The following is a 17820-nucleotide window of genomic DNA, read 5'->3' on the forward strand; positions in this document are numbered from 1 at the left end:
TATCTTGTGACTGCATAGGGTTTCTCTAGGTGCTCCAGTTTCCTCCCTCAGACCTACAGGTCAGTAGGCTAAATGGCCACTGTGAATTAGTCCTAGTGTGGATGTGAGTCCTCCGAGTGAACCACAACCTTGTCGTAGGGTTTGGAGGCTTGTGTGCTTCAGTGTCCCAGAGAGCTACGTTGGCTGGAGTTAGGGCTTTATGCTTTGGCTCTTGGTAGTGTCATCCATGCCCAATAGGTCAAAGGGTAGAGGGAAGACGAAGAGTGGTCCACTGGTCCTCCAGGTTCAGGGGTCAGCTCAGGGCTAACAACCCTGATTGGTCAAAAAATTTGTAATGGAAACAGCAATGAAGAGTCCTACATCTGTGTGCCATGGTATTCCTGAGCCTCCACCCGGGTCTTGAATGACTGACAGTAGTGAAAACCAAGAGAAAGCTACTGACACGATGAAGGAAGCCCTGAACACCGCCAGAGATGGAGGACCTTCATTGCTGTCCTAAATGCCAGTGCCGTAATGGGCAGTAAGTAAAGAGTAGGTGAGTGGTAAAATCTGGGGGGTGTTTATGAGAATGTCATGAGAGTTAAAAAGGAAGGAGTAATTTAGGATTAGTGTAAATGGGTGATTGATGACAGACTCAATGGACTGTAGGGCCTATCTCTGTGCTGTGTATCTCTATGACTCAATGCTGTAAAAGGTTCCCAGTCTTACACTGTTCTTCTGCTCTCCATCCCAGCAAATCCTACGGTATTCCCGGGCGAACTCCACCAAAGTGGTCTTTCTTATCACAGATGGATACTCCAACGGCGGAGATCCAAGGCCCATCGCAGCAGCCTTGCGGGACCTGGGGGTGGAGATCTTCACGTTGGGCATCTGGCAGGGCAACATCCGGGAGTTGCACGACATGGCGTCACACCCTAAGGAGGAACACTGCTACATCCTGCACAGCTTTGCCGAGTTTGAATCTCTGGCTCGAAGGGCTCTCCATGAAGGTAATTGTGCAAATCTCATTGCCGGACCCAGTTTAGAAACAATCAGTCTGAATAGTCTGTCTCCACCAGAAGCTAGAAACACTCAGTTTGAATGATTTACTTCTCCACCAGAGCATTCTCCTACCTTACTTCACCTCTTCCCACAGCAGATCCTCTGTTCTTTTCGTGCTATCTATTTATCTTGTTTCTCCTTAAACCCATCACTTTTGTCCACCTCATCCTCCCTGAATTCTTGCAAGGAAGTTTCTACCAAGTCCAGCCTGAATTTTGAAGGGTCTTGGCCCAAAACATCAATTGTCTATTCATTTCCATAGGTACTGCCTGGCCTGCTGAGTTCCTCCTGTGTGTCACTCTGGATTTCCAACATCTGCAGAATCTCTTGTGTTCATGATTTCCTACCAAATTCTGTTTTCTCATCGTGTCTTCCTTATTTGCTCTACAAACACTTCCACTTTGTCAGCCCAGGTGCAAAGCTAGGTAGCACATTCAGCTCCTATAACATCCCAGGACTGAGTGCATAAGAGGTGTATCCAACCAAAAGACAATAATATCTTGTAATGTGGAGTTAGAAACCAAAGGCAAATCTCCCGCATTGTTTTCAGTCCGTAAATTATTTCATATACAGGAGCAAATTGCTCAGTTTGTTTTTATATTTCCTGCCAGTGATTTTATGAGTTGATAATTAAACACATGTAGAGTCATCTTGTCCGACTGCTATAAGGCAAGTGGTGTAGCAGTTTATCCTGCTGCCTGACAACTCAAATGGCATCGGTTCAATTCTGACCTCAGGTACTGTCTGAGTGGAGTTTATACATTCTCCCTTTGACCATCTGAAGTTCCTCTCATTCTGATTTTCACCCTCATCTCAAAGACATGCAGGTACATTACTTGACTGCCACCAACCGCTCCTTGGTTTTGTTTTAAGAGGGAAGGAGCTAATACATATAGCCCACAAAGTCCTAGTCAGCTTTAATGCCACATTAAACTAATTCTATCTGCCTGCGGATGGTCTACATCCCTCCATTCACTGTCTGTTCATGTGTCTGTCTATTGCCTCTTAAATATCCTTATCATACCTGTTTCTAGTACCACCTTTGGCAGCACCTGCCAGGTACCTACCACCTTCTGTGTAACAAGCTTGCCTCACAAAAGCTTCCTCTTTTCCCCTTAAAGCGATGGCATCTAATATTTGACATTTCCATCCAAGGATAAAGATTTTTTTAAAAATTGAGATACTGTGCAGAATAGGCCATTCCAGCCTTTCAAGCTGCACCACCAAGCAATCACAACTTACAATGGCCAATTAGCCTTTTGGACTGTGGGAGGAAACCCATACGATCACAGGGAAAACGTACAAACTGCTTTCTATGTAGCAGCGGGAATTGAACGCAGATCACTAGTATGAAATATCGTGTTAACCACTATGCTTCCATGCCGCCCCAGATTCTGACTAACTACCCTATTCATGTCTTCATAATTTTATATACTTTTATCAGTTTACCTTTTAAACTCTGAAGCTCCAGAAAAAAAGCAATGCAACTTTGTCCAACCTCTCCTGATAGCTAACTCTCTAATCCAGACAACATCCTGGGGAACTTCTTTTACACTTTCTCAATAGTCTCCATATCCTTCTGTAAAACGGTAACCAGTACAAAATATGAAGCTATAGGCAACCTAAATAAAGTTTTATACAGCTGCAACATGACTTACCAACTTTTGTACATAATGCCCCAACCATTAAAGACAAGTATACTGTTCACCATCTTTACCACCTTATCAACTTGTCTGCCACTTTCAGAGAGTTCATGGACTTACGCCCCAATCCTTCTGTACATTAATGCTCCTAAGGTTCTTGCCATTCACTGTATACTTTCTCTTACGTTTGACCTCACAAAGTGCAACATCTCACATTCGTCTAGATTAATGGATGGGCATGCACAAGAGAATGAGCTCTAGAAATACAAAGAAAGGGGAGGATAGTGATTACTCCCAAGATGCCAACATGGATCTGATGGACGGAGTGGCTCCCTGTTGTGCCATTATAGGGATAAGAATAGGCTGCATTAAACAATGCAACCTCATCCTCTAATGTGCTAACTTCATTCAAGTAAATGTCCCTCATATTACAACATTGAGGGCCATTACTTCTCCAAGCTGATTGGGTAGCTCCTCCAAACAGATAAGTCAATCATTCATCAATCAGCTTACCAGTGCACAAAAGCAACACACACAAAAATTGCCAGTGAATGCAGCAGGCCAGGCATCATCTATAGGAAGAGGTACAGTCGACGTTTCAGGCCGAGACCCTTCATCATGACTAACTGAAAGAAGAGATAGTAAGAGATTTGAAAGTAGGAGGGGGAGGGGAAGATCTGAAATGATAGAAGACAGGAGGAGGAGGGATGGAGCTAAGAGCTGGAAAGTTGATTGGCAAAAGGGATACAAGGCTGGAGAAGGGAGAGGATCATGGGATGGGAGGCCTAGAGAGAAAGAAAGGGGGAGGGGAGCCCAGAGGATGGAGAGCAGGCAAGGAGTTATACTGAGAGGGACAGAGGGAGAAAAAAGAGAGAAAAAAGGGGAAAGTAAGTAAGTAAATAAATAAAAATAAATAAGTAAGGCATAGGGTACGAAGGGGAGGTGGGGCATTAACGGAAGTTAGAGAAATCAATGTTCATGCCTTCAGGTTGGAGGCTACCCAGTCGGAATATAAGGTGTGCACAAAAGCATTTTTATTTGCAATGCAATACAGTGTGTAAAGAAATGGCATGAAAATGCTCAAGTAAGGTGCAAGTTTGATTATTTCTACTAATTCCTCTGGGTAGCTTTGTGACCTTCGATCAGAACATACTGGGCACTTCCCACTCGATAGATGTTAGCACTGAGTCAGTGTGGCATAGTTGGTGTAGATGCCTCTCACATGTAGTGTTAAACTAATGCCACACCTACTCCTTCATTAAAGGTTCCATAGTGCGATCTGAAGATGAATGGGGGAGCTTCTTCATGTTCCAGGAGCAAAGTTTACCCCTCGATTCATTTTACAGAAGTATATTATCCGACAAAATGCTTCTTGTGGAAGCATGCTGTGTACCTGTTGGCTGCTGCATTCTCTACAGTGTAACAGTTTGGAAGCATCTTGCGGGTTGCAAATCCCTTTGACACATGCATGGTTCTTGAGAGCTGCGGTAGAATGCGATTTCCTTCTATGTTACATAGTAGACATTCAGTACGTAATGCACTGAAAAAACTGAGAATCAATCATGCTTTTGCGTCAACTATCAGTTTTTAAAACAATCAGCAGCACAAAATCCATGTGAGTTTTCTCATGTACAATCCTTAAATTGGTAACACTTTTAGTATCTCCAGCCCACTGGATTAAGTAAGTGAAAGCATATGTCTTCCACCACAAGCCTTGCCAAGATGGCTAAAGGTATTATTTTTAACATCAGCTTGCATTTTAATGTACTATTCTTCTCCCTGACCCTCGTTAATCTGACTTTCTTCCTTTGGCCCAGTCCCACTTTCTCTTTGACCCACACAAGTACTACCAGCATTTTCTCAGCAGGATTTCTTCAGTGTTTTCCTTTCACAGGCTTGAAACAAAGTCAGTTCTTGTCCTCAGTAAGCTCAGCCTCCATCTGAAGTCAGCTTGCTCACTTTCTGGGGGGTTTGCTGCCCTTCTTACCCCCCCCCCCCCACCACCACCCCAACACACACACTTAATCTCTCACATACAATACACTCCCTAATCTAAATTCACAGCCACTGCCACATTTGATACCACTCAATACCTTACCTATCCCTTAAGCATTTGACCATTAAGACCTTCAGCCACTCTGTCTGTCAGTTCATTTGCCACTGAAGTCCTTATTGCAGCCTGTTCCAGACTCAGCCATTGTAACACATTCCTGACCAGTCTCCTGTGGCTCTCTCACTATAAATTAGATGCCTTTGTACAAACTCACCCCAAATCCAGTTCACCATCACCCTTGTGCTTGCTGTCTAACATGGCATTCTGGTTGAGCAATATGCTGATCTTTAAAGAATATTCTTCTCTTTTTTTAATGTTTTTGTGCACTTCTTATTGTTGGATCTTAATCAGCTCAAATGCCTCTGTATTAACAGCCCTAGCAATGCTCCATATTCAGGACTTCCATCCATAAACATTTCAACCCCTCTCTCTCCTTTGAGAAGCTGCTGAAAGCCTACTCTTTGATCAACTTTTCTGTCCGCTGTCCTGTTACCTCCTTAAGTGACATGACTTCGACTGCTGTTTTATAGCACTTCCATGAAATGTCTGGGACATTTTAAAGGCTTACTAATGCTATATATGTGATATTTGCTGTTGTAATGATGATGCCAGTTGCTTGCACAGGAGTAAATGCAAGTTCTTAGTTGACCGTCTAAGACAGGGGCTTCCAATTTTTTTATGCCATGGAGCCCTACCATTAACCGAGGAGTCTGTGGATCCCAGGCAAGGAACCCCTGGTCTAGGAGAATAAAATCATTCTATTCACACAACGTTTGCTCCCTGTGTTTGTCTTTTCCAGTTTAAAGCAAAAAGAATGGAAATCTAGCAGAATTACATCCAGACCAATTTCTGTTTAAACCAGCTTAAGCTAACATGAGACCTGTTCTGAACAAGGCAGCTCGGTAGCCAACACTCTCCCAGCTCTGAATCAGGTTATGGTTTCAAGTCCTATTCCAAGATGGATGTACAATGCTTAGTGCAGTAGTGAGGCAGTGCTGCTCTGTCAAAAGTGCCATCTGTCTGATGAAAAATTAAGGCAATGCCTATCCGTTCATGTGGATTTAACAGTGAGGCAAAAAGCAGAAGCCTCCCTTGTGTCCTGGGCCCACGTATGACTCTCATCCAATGTTCCTGAAAATCACCAGGCTGCGCACAAAATAGCTGCTATGTTCCTTACATTACAACTGTGACTGCACTTCGGAAGTGATCCGCAGACAGTGAGATTTCAGACATCCCAGTCATTAAAGCTGAAACGAAAAATCACTTCAGCAAAAGATTTCAGCTGTTTTTAGTTGTAGAAATAATGTGATTTCTTCCCTGCAGATCTCCCATCTGGGAACTACATCCAGGAATCGCGATCTCGTTGCTCGTTCCTCTGTGAGCTGGGGCAGGACTGCTGTGATGTGATGGCAAGTTGTCAGTGCGGCACAAACACAGGCCAGTATGAATGCATCTGTGAGAAAGGCTACTACGGGAAAGGACTACAGCATGAGTGTGCAGGTAGGAACATCAATAACCTTCCTTCCCAATGTTTCGGAAAGCTCTGGAAGAACCTTTATGTCAGAACACTGGTTTTGATATTCTGCTGGAATTAGTCATTCAATCTTCTAAATATTCTTTATCTGGACATGGTTTTTTTTAGACTTCCATGTTTAGAATTACACAGGCCTCAAACTCTTAAACTGCTTTTAGTTAACCTGCCAATAGAATTGCAACAATCAGCATTCACTTTGTGCTCAAACAAATTTATTAAAAAATGGTTCTAAATCTTAAAAAAGATCAGGAATATAAGGAGCAGAAGCATAGCTGTTTTTTCACCTTAGTACTACTCTCTCACCATTCCTTGGTGTCCAGTGATCTGTGGAATGCAGTAAGTTAAGAAAGCCACTCTCCCCCAAATCTCTCAAGGAGTAGAGGGAAAGATATGAAATTATAATGGTAGTCATATCCCATAAAAGAAGATAAATTTCAGGATTGGATGTTCTCTTCAACTCAGCATTCACTAAAATAGGAAGTTCCAATAAAATGATAATTCACTCTGAAGAAATATTTCCTCATCTCTTTCTTAACTGTCCTAGTCTGTGTAATCTAGACAGTTCAGTCAATAGCAACAGAATCCACCTCCAGTTTCTTACTCCTGTTTGTGGTGTTCTGAGGATTCTGCATGTGATCTGCTTTGTGCCTCACAGTTTATTCAACATAATGTGATAGACCTTCAGTACTAATCAAACAGCATCCACAATCAATCTGTGTACCAAGCTAACCTTTCCTTCATGTTTTTTTGTTAACATTTGGACAGATAAAATACTTCACGATCTGTGAGTAACAAGGAAGTCTGATTAGCATAGCATGTGCAGTAAGCTTAATGAACAAGCTGGTCTTTTACCTGCCCAATAATTTTACAGGTCTATATGTTTACCATGTGTATAGATCAGAAAGCGACTGAAGAAGAGGTTTATCTTGTATGTGCATCCTGCAGATTATGGATACATCTTCCATTGATATAGAACCTTTGAAGTAGGAAAATGTCCCTGTGTACTTACTAGAGAGTTATCAGTCAAGATTGATGATTCGTCGCATAAGGAGATACCAGGACAGATAATCAAAACCTTGATAAAAGAGCGATGTTCTAAAAAGGGGGAAAAATGTTAAAGAGGATCAGGGAAGAAATTCCAGGCTTTAGGCTTGTAGCAGCTGACAGCATAAACGATGTGAAACCCAGAAATGGAGGAGTATTGAGATCTCAGAGGTTTGTACGGCTGAAGGAAATTACAGAGATAGGTCAGGTGAAATCTAAAAAAAGGATGAGAATTTTGAAGTTATTGGTATCGCTTAAACAAACACCAGCAATAAGCAGGAGAGTGATGGGTAAGTAGGACTCAGTGTGAATTAGGACCCACCCGACCACGAAAGTGTCCGGGGGTTAAGTGCTCCAATTCTCTGGATTATGGATAGCTGGCATAGTCGCCTTAAAGATTCTGGCGTGCCTAGCTAATTGGCAATCACGTTTTAGCACCAAGATGTGGATATTTAAATAGCACCTGAACTCAAGCTTGGTGCTTATTCATCAGCTCAACTTTGGTTCAGTCTGCGATTGCGTTCGGGATTTCTGCGTCATTTGGATTCTCATCTATTGCGTCAGGTCGGTGTCTAGCATCTAGTCAAGAACTCTGTTCTCATCTCATTCTCAAAATCTTGTCTTTAGTCTATGATACTCCAGTACTTGGGTCCTTGCCATCCTCACCTAGGCCTCTCGTCACAGATACAGGTAACAGAATCTGCAGAGGTGGAACCATGTGTTGGAATAGACACATTTCATGCAAGCATGAGGATTTCAGCAGCAGATGAGATAAGTTAACATTATGGCGGTGATGGCATGAATATGAAATCAGAAGCTTGACTGGGTCAATTGCAAACAGTTGCTAGAGAATTTTGGAGTCAATGCCGAGCGAATAGAGTCGGTGATGGGAACTAATGACAAGGTTTTTTTTCCAATATATAGAGGAAATGTCTGTTCATCCAATATTGGATGCTAAATCAGTAGTCAGACAGGTTTATTGAACACCATGACACAGCTCAAAATACGGTACCTGTAGCCATTACTGAACAGATACATACAAAAATCCAACCAAAAGAATTGAGCCTTCATTTCAAAATTTAATGAATACAGAAAATTCATAAAGGCAGTGCATGATATTTAGCCTAGTTAGCAAATGATGCCTGATAGAACACTAATGATGTGTTTACCTTAGTCTGAACACTTGATGTTTTTAAAGGATTATTACCGTGGTAACAGTATTGCAAATGGAACTCTGAACTTCCTTTGATTACTCCTTGTTTTACAGACTTTTCATTGATTTGTGGGATATAATGATTACCTCGAGGCATCAGAATATAAACCAGAATTAACTTTATTTTTGTCATTTTCTTTCAAAATGAAAGACTCTTTCATCCTCAAAGTGAATGAATCCTGTGGGAAAGAATATTTGTGGTGAAGCCTTCTGTTGAACTAGCAATCGCTTACTAAAATGTTAGTTAAGAGCAAGTGTTTGGGAAAACTAACAATCTCTCATAATATTGAGGAGATCTTTCCTTGCAATAGCATAAATGGGACTTCACAAATTCAAATTCAATATGTGATGAAAGTGATTCTTGATCCAAACAATAATATCCTCTGTACTGGACAAGATGAATGCAGATTGAGAGACTGCTTTATAGAATATCTCAATTCAGTTCACAAAGATGACACTGAACTTCCAATTGCCTGTCATTTTAATTGTCCATTCCGTTCTCATTTTGACCTCTTTGTCTTTGAACTTCTGCACTCTTCTGACAAAGCCCAGGACAGACTCAAGGAATAGCCACTCATCTTCAGACTTTGTGCCTTTACAGCCCTCAGGACTCAACACTGAGTTCGACAATTTAGGATACCAGTTATTCTGAGTTAAGTCAGATTGGCCAGTTCAGTTGAGAGGTTACTGACTGGAAACGTTAACAAAATTCCACTCTGCACAGTTGCTGTCTGTCCTGCTGAGGACTTCCAGTACTCTGTGTTTTAGATTTCCAGTATCTACAGATTTTGCCTTCAAGTTTATATTTCATCATTCCAGCAATATTTTCCTTTTCTCTCTTCCTCTGATCTCTTCAAATATATCAAATCAAATTAACAAACCATCACCACACTCTCTCAGTTGACACCACTCCAATTGTGTCTTTCAGTACTTAGTCATTTAGTTATTGATTTATTTAGTGATACATTGTGGGGTAGGCCCTTCCAGCCCTATGAAACACACTGCCCCAGCAAGCACACAACACCAGTTAACCCTAACCAAATCACGGCACAATTTACAACAGCTAATTAACCCGCCAGGTATGTGTTTGGAATGTGGCAGGAAACCTTGGAAAAGCCACACACTGCACAGGGAAGATGTACAGAGGTCCCTTACAGAACGCTGCCGGAATTGAACTCTGAACTCCAGATCAGCCTGAGCTGTAATAGCACAATTATTGTGCCATAGAGAGTCAGCGAGCATTATAGAACAGTGACAGGCCCGTCGGCCCGTCTAGACTATGCCAAGTTGTTACTCAGCTGTTATTTTATCAGCTATTTTCATGTAATTTGAAACTGAATTATTGAAATGTTTCTCGTTTTTTTAGATTAACTTCCTACCTTTTTATTTATATATTTATCTACTTCAAATTTATTTTGCTATAGCATTTCCTGCTATATACAGTCCAATTTGTTCTGTAATCTCACAACTGATTCTTCTAATTCCATTTCCTCTGTTGGGTCTACATCATCAAACACAACCAAATTATGTTGAATATCTGATAATATGATATGCAAAGATTCTATATTCAACAATTTCTACCTCATTAACCAGCTACAGGGCAAATCAGAGGGTGGGTAACCTGTGGTGAGCGACTCTCCTCCTGACTTACTCCTTTCCACAGGCACAAATCGGGAGTGTGGTGGAATATTCTCCGTGGCTGTGGCCTTATCTTATGTTCATTCTGTGAGAGTAGTTTTGGATTACAGAAGACTCATGCCCCACATCAACAAGGCTTGACCCTAAACTTTGTGAATTTCTTGGTTTACGTTAGATTGATTGGAGCCTCCCATTGAAATAATGCTTTCAAAGGAGGACTCTACTCCTTTAGGACAAAGTGGCTGGGTGACTGGGGAGAAGAGTTATACCCCAGAATGTCGGGGTTTTAGGGGAGTGGGAGTTACTACCAGCATTCCCATTGAGGGTCAAGAATATGGTTAACTGTCCTGTAGCTGGGTAGAAGGCTGGGAGGATGGAAGGGTGCAAGTTTCCATAGTAACCAGCAAGATGCCCTCACTTCCCTTGAGCTACCAGAGACTGGAAGACCCAGGCAAATAGAGTTAATTCTGGAAGACAGGTACAATATGAGGTACGCTCCTTTATTGTAATATTCCTGTGAGGGTCCATTGCCTCAGATCATCCTGCTCCCAAACTTACCATCCTACCAATGTTTCCTCTAAGAACTGCACACACATGCATCTTTTACTATTAGCACAAAAAGGAATTTAAACTGTATACAAAAAGTTGTCACCCTCTGCCTCATTTGTTAAGTATATTTCACGATTGTACACAATCACATTTACTTTTCTGGTTTCTGGTGCAGACAGTATTGACAACGTGGAGATGGCAATGATTTGTCTGTAGGTTTTATAACTGGCTTACTTATACTGCTTTTTTGAATAAATTATTGATTCACTATGTCCAATTCCAAAGAAGCAAAGGGCTTGAGTGCAAAAGAGCTACTAGTTCATTTAAAGTGAATGGCTTAATGAAAGAGTAGAAACTGCTACAGCGAAAGCTCATGAGGTCGGGAACATGCAGGTACAAGAAATATTTTTGTACAATACAGAAACTGGTGTTACCTGCATGTATTGTCATGATGCAAAAGTTGCTGAAGAATTTGCAAATTGAAAGAAGTGGAGTGCTATTTGGAAACTTGACTTTTTAAAGCAATATTAGCAAGCAAATCACATATGGACCGTGTGCAAAAGTGCCATCAAGAAAATCCTTCATTACCCACTACAGGCCTGCTACATATGTTTTATGAGGGTGCAGATGAACAAGTACAAAAACAATCAAATCCACAGCTGATCAAATTTCTTATTGACAGTGTTTAGCTAGCTGGTAAATGTCAGGGTTAAGATTCTCTTCATTGTTTCAACAAGCAAAATGGAGCAGTTTGTGGTGACTTAAACTGACTGGAAAAATGTTTGTAAGACTACTGTAACACCTGTGTAGACCTGGTCTTATCATGTGTGACTAGTCATCACACTCGTTGAGAAAATCAAATTACACTAAGTGCTAGTAGGGCATCAGGAGATTCTAGGTATCAGCAGGAGGCAGTGAATAGAAACCACACACTTTTGGAAATAAGGCTTTGTTTAAAAGGAAAGAATCAAAATATTTACATGAGCAAGAACAATTCAAAATTCAGACATTCTGTTTAGGTTCCAAATCATTGATATCAACAAAAACCAAATTCCCGTTTAGTTAGAATCAGTGATATTCATCAGAATAACCTTTGTTACTCCAATTTCTCTAATTAATTAGATCTAGTGTTATTCCCTATTTAAAAGTTTACAGACTAAACTTTCCTTTTTATTTATCCCCAGTTAGGTAGAAAACCAAATACAATCCTATTCTCAAGTCTAATAGTTTCAGTTCCAGGCAGTACACCTGCATCTACAAGTTTAAATTCAAATGCAATAATTATATTTACACTGCTTAACTCCTTTCATGACAATTCTCCAACATCACAAACAAGTCTTAAGCAAAGTAAATCTCATTCAGTAACTTATCAAAGTCTTTGCAAAAATAATCAGTTCTTGCAGAAAATAAAATTCTGATTCTTCGAATGAAAATAAACTTATGCATCCAACCATATTAAATTCTCTGCATCGTTACACATTTCATTCCCACGCTGGTTCTTCATCTTGGGTGGCTTGCCATGTTGTTTCTTGGTTCATTGGAATGAAATAGTTCATCATCCGCAGAAAGTTAATTCACAAACTTGTACAAAAATTGACCAAGTCCCTTGGTAGGACTTTACAGAATTCCCAACTACATGATAGGGATTTTGGACACTGGTCCCTGCCGATACTGTCTCGTTAAAGCTGCTGTGTGTTATAGCCCTAGCTTCAATTAGTCTTTTATCGTTATTGTCTCTCCTCCAGGGGATTCACCCTGAGGGTTTCAAGTTAGTAGGGTAAAGGTACTCACTACTAATTCCATTCATAACAGTTCACGTCTTCAGCTTCTAGTCGTTGCTGTGTTTCTCTCCTGGTCCATCCTGTGCCCAGCCTGCCCTACCCTCACATACCGTTTTTTTTCAAATTCTTTTTTTTAACTCGGTAAACCTCATTTTCACCCTCCGCAGGTGGAACTTCCTAACATTACAACTTTGGGTTTAATTAACCTGGGTTACACTACACACTCGCCTCACTGATCTTCCTTCTTTGCAAGTCATGGCATTCAGCTACCTTATACATTACCCTGCTGCTGTCTGTATCCTACTGAGCTCACAGACAATCATTGCTAAGCATTCTTAGTTCTTCCTTCTATTGTTCTTGACTGTGTTTAATTCTGCACCTGAGATTTCACTACTTGTCAGAGGTTTAACCACATGGACAGATATTGAATTTCTGTTGGTATTTTACCTCAAGATGGAATGTTACTACCTGCTAAGTACTTTTGATATATAAAACATTCCATGACGCACTACCAGATCAAATAACATAGTGGTAGGTTGGCAGGTTAACTAGCTGCTGTCCACTGTCTGCAGGTGAGTTGAGGTGTGCTTTGGGGAGGTGTAGTCTTTTGGGAAAATTAGTTGGGGAATAGGATTACTCTATGATCCAGCATTGACTTGATGGGTTCAATGGCCTCCCTCTATATTGTAAGGAAATACTGAAATATGGAAAGAAAGCATCTTTGAACCAATTAAAGATTTTAAGGAGAATATTGAATGAGGAAAGAAAGATAGAGGCTTAGGAAAACAATTCCAGAGTTTAGGGAGGCCTCAGATGGAGCCATTCCCACTAATGGGAAACCATTCAAATTCAGCAACACCCGGTAGATGGAAAAGGAAAAGTGCAGATATCTCACTGTTAAGAGGTTACGTGAACAGGGAGAGATGAGTACATACAAGGTAGTAACAATGGTTTGATCTGTAAAAATCCATAGATTGGAAGTTAAAGTCAGGCAATCCTAAACCAGAAATCAATAAAAATCCACAGACATTGGATTAAAATGTGAACTGTATCTGGTGCAAGTTAGGACATGGAATGCAAGGTTTTGGATAACCTCGAGTCTACAGAGAGTAAGATAACAGTAAAATAACAAAACTGTGTGGAAATGGTCCAAAGGTGGAAAGGCAAGACTTACAAGCAGAGTCAGGTGATTGGATAGAGCCAGGAATAGATGACCTTGCTGATATTTATCTATTTAGAGACACAGCTGGGTACCAGGCCCTTCACGCCCTTAGAGCCCACACTGCCTATGTGACCAAATAACCTACTGACCTCTATGTCTTTAGAATGTGGGAGAAACTGGAGCACACAAAGGAAATTCATGTGGTCCGTAGGAGAACATACGAACTCCTTATAGTCATGATGGAATTGAACTCAGGTCACTGGCACTGTAATAGTGTTACGCTTACCGCTACAATATCATGCCTCCCATGGTGGCGGAGTGTAATATGGATGGATGTGCGACTGGAAGCTTATCAGGAGATAAGTTTCCAATTATATAAGAGCAATATTGCAACTGTAGTCTATTGAGTGGATCAAGAGGTGCTCAAATCAAGGTGATTGCAATAATTAGACCAGATTAATTTATTGTTGTGTACACCAAGAGGCAATGGAATTCCTTGTTCACATGAAACTCACGGAGTAAAAAGTATACATAGTAATAATAAATACAATCAATAGTGCAAAGACATCCAGAAGGTTGTCTCTCTAGCCCCTGCTCTAATCACTTTATACTTATAAGCACAGCTCCAATGCCGTATTTAAGTTTGCTGATGACGCCACTGCCGGTTAACAAGTCAAAGGTGGTGACAAATCAGCATATAGGAGGGAGATTGAAAATCTCACTAAGCGGTGCCACAGCAACAACTTCTACGTCAGTGTCAGCAAGACCAAGGAGCTGGCTGCTGACTCCAGGAGGAGCAAACCGGAGGTCCATGAGCCAGAGGTAGAGAGGGTCAGCAACTTTAAAATCTGTCTTGGGTTCAGCACGTAAGTACTATTACAAACAAGTACAGCAATGCCTCTACTTCCTCGGAAGTTTGCGAAGATTCGGCATGTCATCTAAAACTTTGACAAACTTCTACAGATTTGCAGTAGAGAGTATCATGGCCTGGTCTGGAAACACCAAAGTTGTAGAATGGAAAAAACCTACAAAAAGTAAAGAATATAGCCCAGTCCATCTCGGGTAAAGCCTTCCCCACCATTGAGCACATTTACATGGGGTGCTGTTGTGGGAAAGCAGTATCCATCATCAGGGTGTCCCATCGTCCAGGCCATGCTCTTTTCTCACTGCTGCCATGAAGAGGGTGGTACAGGAGCCTCAGGACAAACATCACCAGGCTCAGGAACAGTAATTATCCCTCAACCATCAGGCTCTTGAACCAGAGGAGATAACTTCACTGAACTTCACTCACCCCATCAATTCTTCTGCAGACTTTGGCTGTCTAGCATGTTTCTGTCTCTTCAGGTAAACCCAGACAGCCTCAATCATGTCGAGGCCATACCATCTGAAGCCATATAAAAAATTTAGGGTGACTAAGACTTTTGCACAGTACTGTATGTTGTTAGATAATAAATTTACTTTGAACTTTGAAACAGCAGAACGCTGCAATCTATAGCAGTGCAATCTAAAGTAGTACAAGAAGAAATGCTGAATGTCAATAACAGAATAACCGAGAGTGATAGAGTTAAGAGTACAAGAACATGGCTGCACCACTGGGAATTGAGTGTGAAAGAGTCTGAAATAATTAAGTGGGATAGCCAAAAATAAGGAGGCAAAACAAGATTAGTGCCAGGCCATTCAGAAGTGATGACAGGAATCATTCCTTAACACAAAGTTGGGTGAAAAGTTAGAACCCTGTATAAATTCTTGAGGCTGGGAATCTACTGAAAAGATCAACAGCTTAAGTGGAACTATTTTTATTAAGCAAAGGAACTCAAAGTTATAAAGCCAAGGTAAGTAGATGGAGATATAGTACAAGATGGGACCATGAGAGGTTGTGCAAGATGTGCACTCCCAGGAGTTTGAAACTTTTTGCAGAACCAAAAGGGTCAGACCAGTTACACTCACAGATCTCGATTTTGCAGATGACATAGTCCTGCTCTCTGACCAGATGGAGGAAGCACAGCAGCTACTGACAAAAGTGGAAATTGAGTGCAATAAAGTTGGACTTCACCTAAATGCTAAAAAGGCAGAGTACATGGCGTTTAACTGCGACGAAAGTACTCTCAAGACCATAGAGAATGATACCATTAAAAAAGTCTTTGACTACAAGTACCTCAGGTCAAGAATGATGAGTTTGGAGAAGGACATAAAGATACGGAAGGCATTGGCGTGGAGGGCTATGAACGACATGAAGGAAATCTGAAAGTCGAACCTGACCAGAGGGCTTAGAAAGAGGATTTTCATAGCAGTCATAGAGTCCATTCTCACGTACAGATACAAGATGTGGACACTCACCAAGACGATACGAAAGTCTCTAGATGGTTGCTATACACGAATGCTCCGGATTGCTCTTGATGTGAGTTGGCAGCAGCGCATAACGAACATCGAGCTCTATAACAACCTACCGATGCTGTCCACTAAAGTCGAGGAAAGAAGACTGCAACTAGCGGGGCACTGTCTACGCCACCTCGAGCTACCTGTCAGCCTAGTCATCATATGGGAGCCCAAGCACGGGAGGATGAACCCTGGGCGTCCTCCCAAGAGTATGGTCAACACGCTCCTAGAAGACAGCGGCGCAGCTAATGTAAATGAACCGAACACACTGATGAGGGAGAGGAAGAAGTGGAGGGTCTGTCATCGTGCCCGACGCCGGCCCCCTAGGCCTGAGTCGACGTAGTAGTAGTAGTACTGCTGTCTACTTGCTAAACCCATCTCCTGCCTGCTATAAATGAGAAAGGAGTTACACCTCTGCCTCTCCAACAGCACAGTTAGAAATCCAAAAGTGTGACAAGAGGATTTAGAGGCAACAGTGGCATTAGGAATAATCTGTGAAACATAAGCAGCAAATTCTCATTATTTTCCAATCAGTTGACAGAAGAGTTAGGCTGCCACCTAGCTGTGGTGGGTGTTAAATCCAGCAAGATCCATGCCATTGGAACACCCCCTCCTGGCAGGGTCAGTCATGATGATAAGATTGAGGCAGGGTCCCAGACAAAGTGTAGTGTTGCATAAAATCCTCATTGGCAGAGCAGATGGATGCGACAGAGTCATGTCTCAGTCACTGAGAGGCTGGATGAAGGGTTCAATGGATAAAGAAAGTCCAGTCATCTTGGACTTGCTTGCAAGTGTTTTTTTTCCGAACAGTGTATGTCTGCTAGAGTACTTACCCAGATCTAAACTACTTGTGCACTGTTTTCATTCACGGGAAAGGTATTATTTTGTCAGCAACAAAGTCCTGTGCCCTTTGGGGACCAAGTGAAGTGTTCCACCGGAAACCATGTCACAAGACCCATATCTAGGTAATTTCCAAGTTATTGTGAGCCTTTGGACTGAGTAGAATGGCTGCTGTGGTTAGGACAAGGCCTTTACAGGTGCACACCTGGACACTGCAAAAAGGGAACAACTACTACCTTTCTAGTACCATACCAAACCCAGAAGTTTGAAACCCATATATACAACAACATTTGTTACCTGAGAAGTCTCATTGTGCAACACCCAAGTCAGTGAGAGAAGAAGGTGGCAGGTGTATCTTCCTTTGGAAGCGAGAGCCTGCAAGCAGCAGGTACACACTGTTGATTTTGCAACAAAGAGTCCTCCAGTTAATCATCCAACTGAGCTTCCTGTTATGGTCATTGCTACCCAACTCCCCAGCTCTGTGTCGCTAAAATTTCCCATCATTGTGAGTGTACACCAACCAGTTCCTGGTGCTGAAGTCAAGCAGGAAGAATCCTTCTTCACTGATAAAGTTCTGTCATCCTTTCCAAAAATGGACAAGATACAGTAATCCTCCAGGTAAACACGAGGAATTCTGCAGGTGCTGGAAATTCAAGCAACACACATCAAATTTGCTGGTGAACGCAGCAGGCCAGGCAGCATCTCTAGGAAGAGGTACAGTCGACATTTCGGGCTGAGACTCTTCGTCAGGACCCTTCTCTTCCCGGTTCTGACGAAGGGTCTCGGCCCGAAACGTCGACTGTACCTCTTCCTAGAGCTGCTGCCTGGCCTGCTGCACTTACCAGCAAATTTGAAGATAATCCTCCATAGTACAAGAGTTGGCAGAGGCTCTAACATATGGAGAGGAGCCATTAGGAAGGACAGTGGTGGCAAGACTAATTCTGGT

The 17820-nt window shown here is 41.8% G+C and overlaps 1 protein-coding gene across 3 annotated transcripts in view; it reads left to right on the forward strand.

Annotated features, from left to right (window-relative positions):
• Positions 1-17820, forward strand: part of svep1 (sushi, von Willebrand factor type A, EGF and pentraxin domain containing 1) — a 267906-nt gene that overhangs the window by 22382 nt on the left and 227704 nt on the right. For all 3 annotated transcript variants that reach the window (XM_063048990.1, XM_063048991.1, XM_063048993.1), the window contains exons 2-3: positions 734-989; positions 6061-6237. In XM_063048990.1, coding sequence (XP_062905060.1) covers positions 734-989; positions 6061-6237 — 433 coding nt within the window. The remainder of the gene's footprint in view (positions 1-733; positions 990-6060; positions 6238-17820) is intronic.

The sequence above is a fragment of the Mobula hypostoma genome, chromosome 5 (genome assembly GCF_963921235.1).
Source record: "Mobula hypostoma chromosome 5, sMobHyp1.1, whole genome shotgun sequence".
Classification (NCBI taxonomy): Eukaryota; Metazoa; Chordata; class Chondrichthyes; order Myliobatiformes; family Myliobatidae; genus Mobula; species Mobula hypostoma.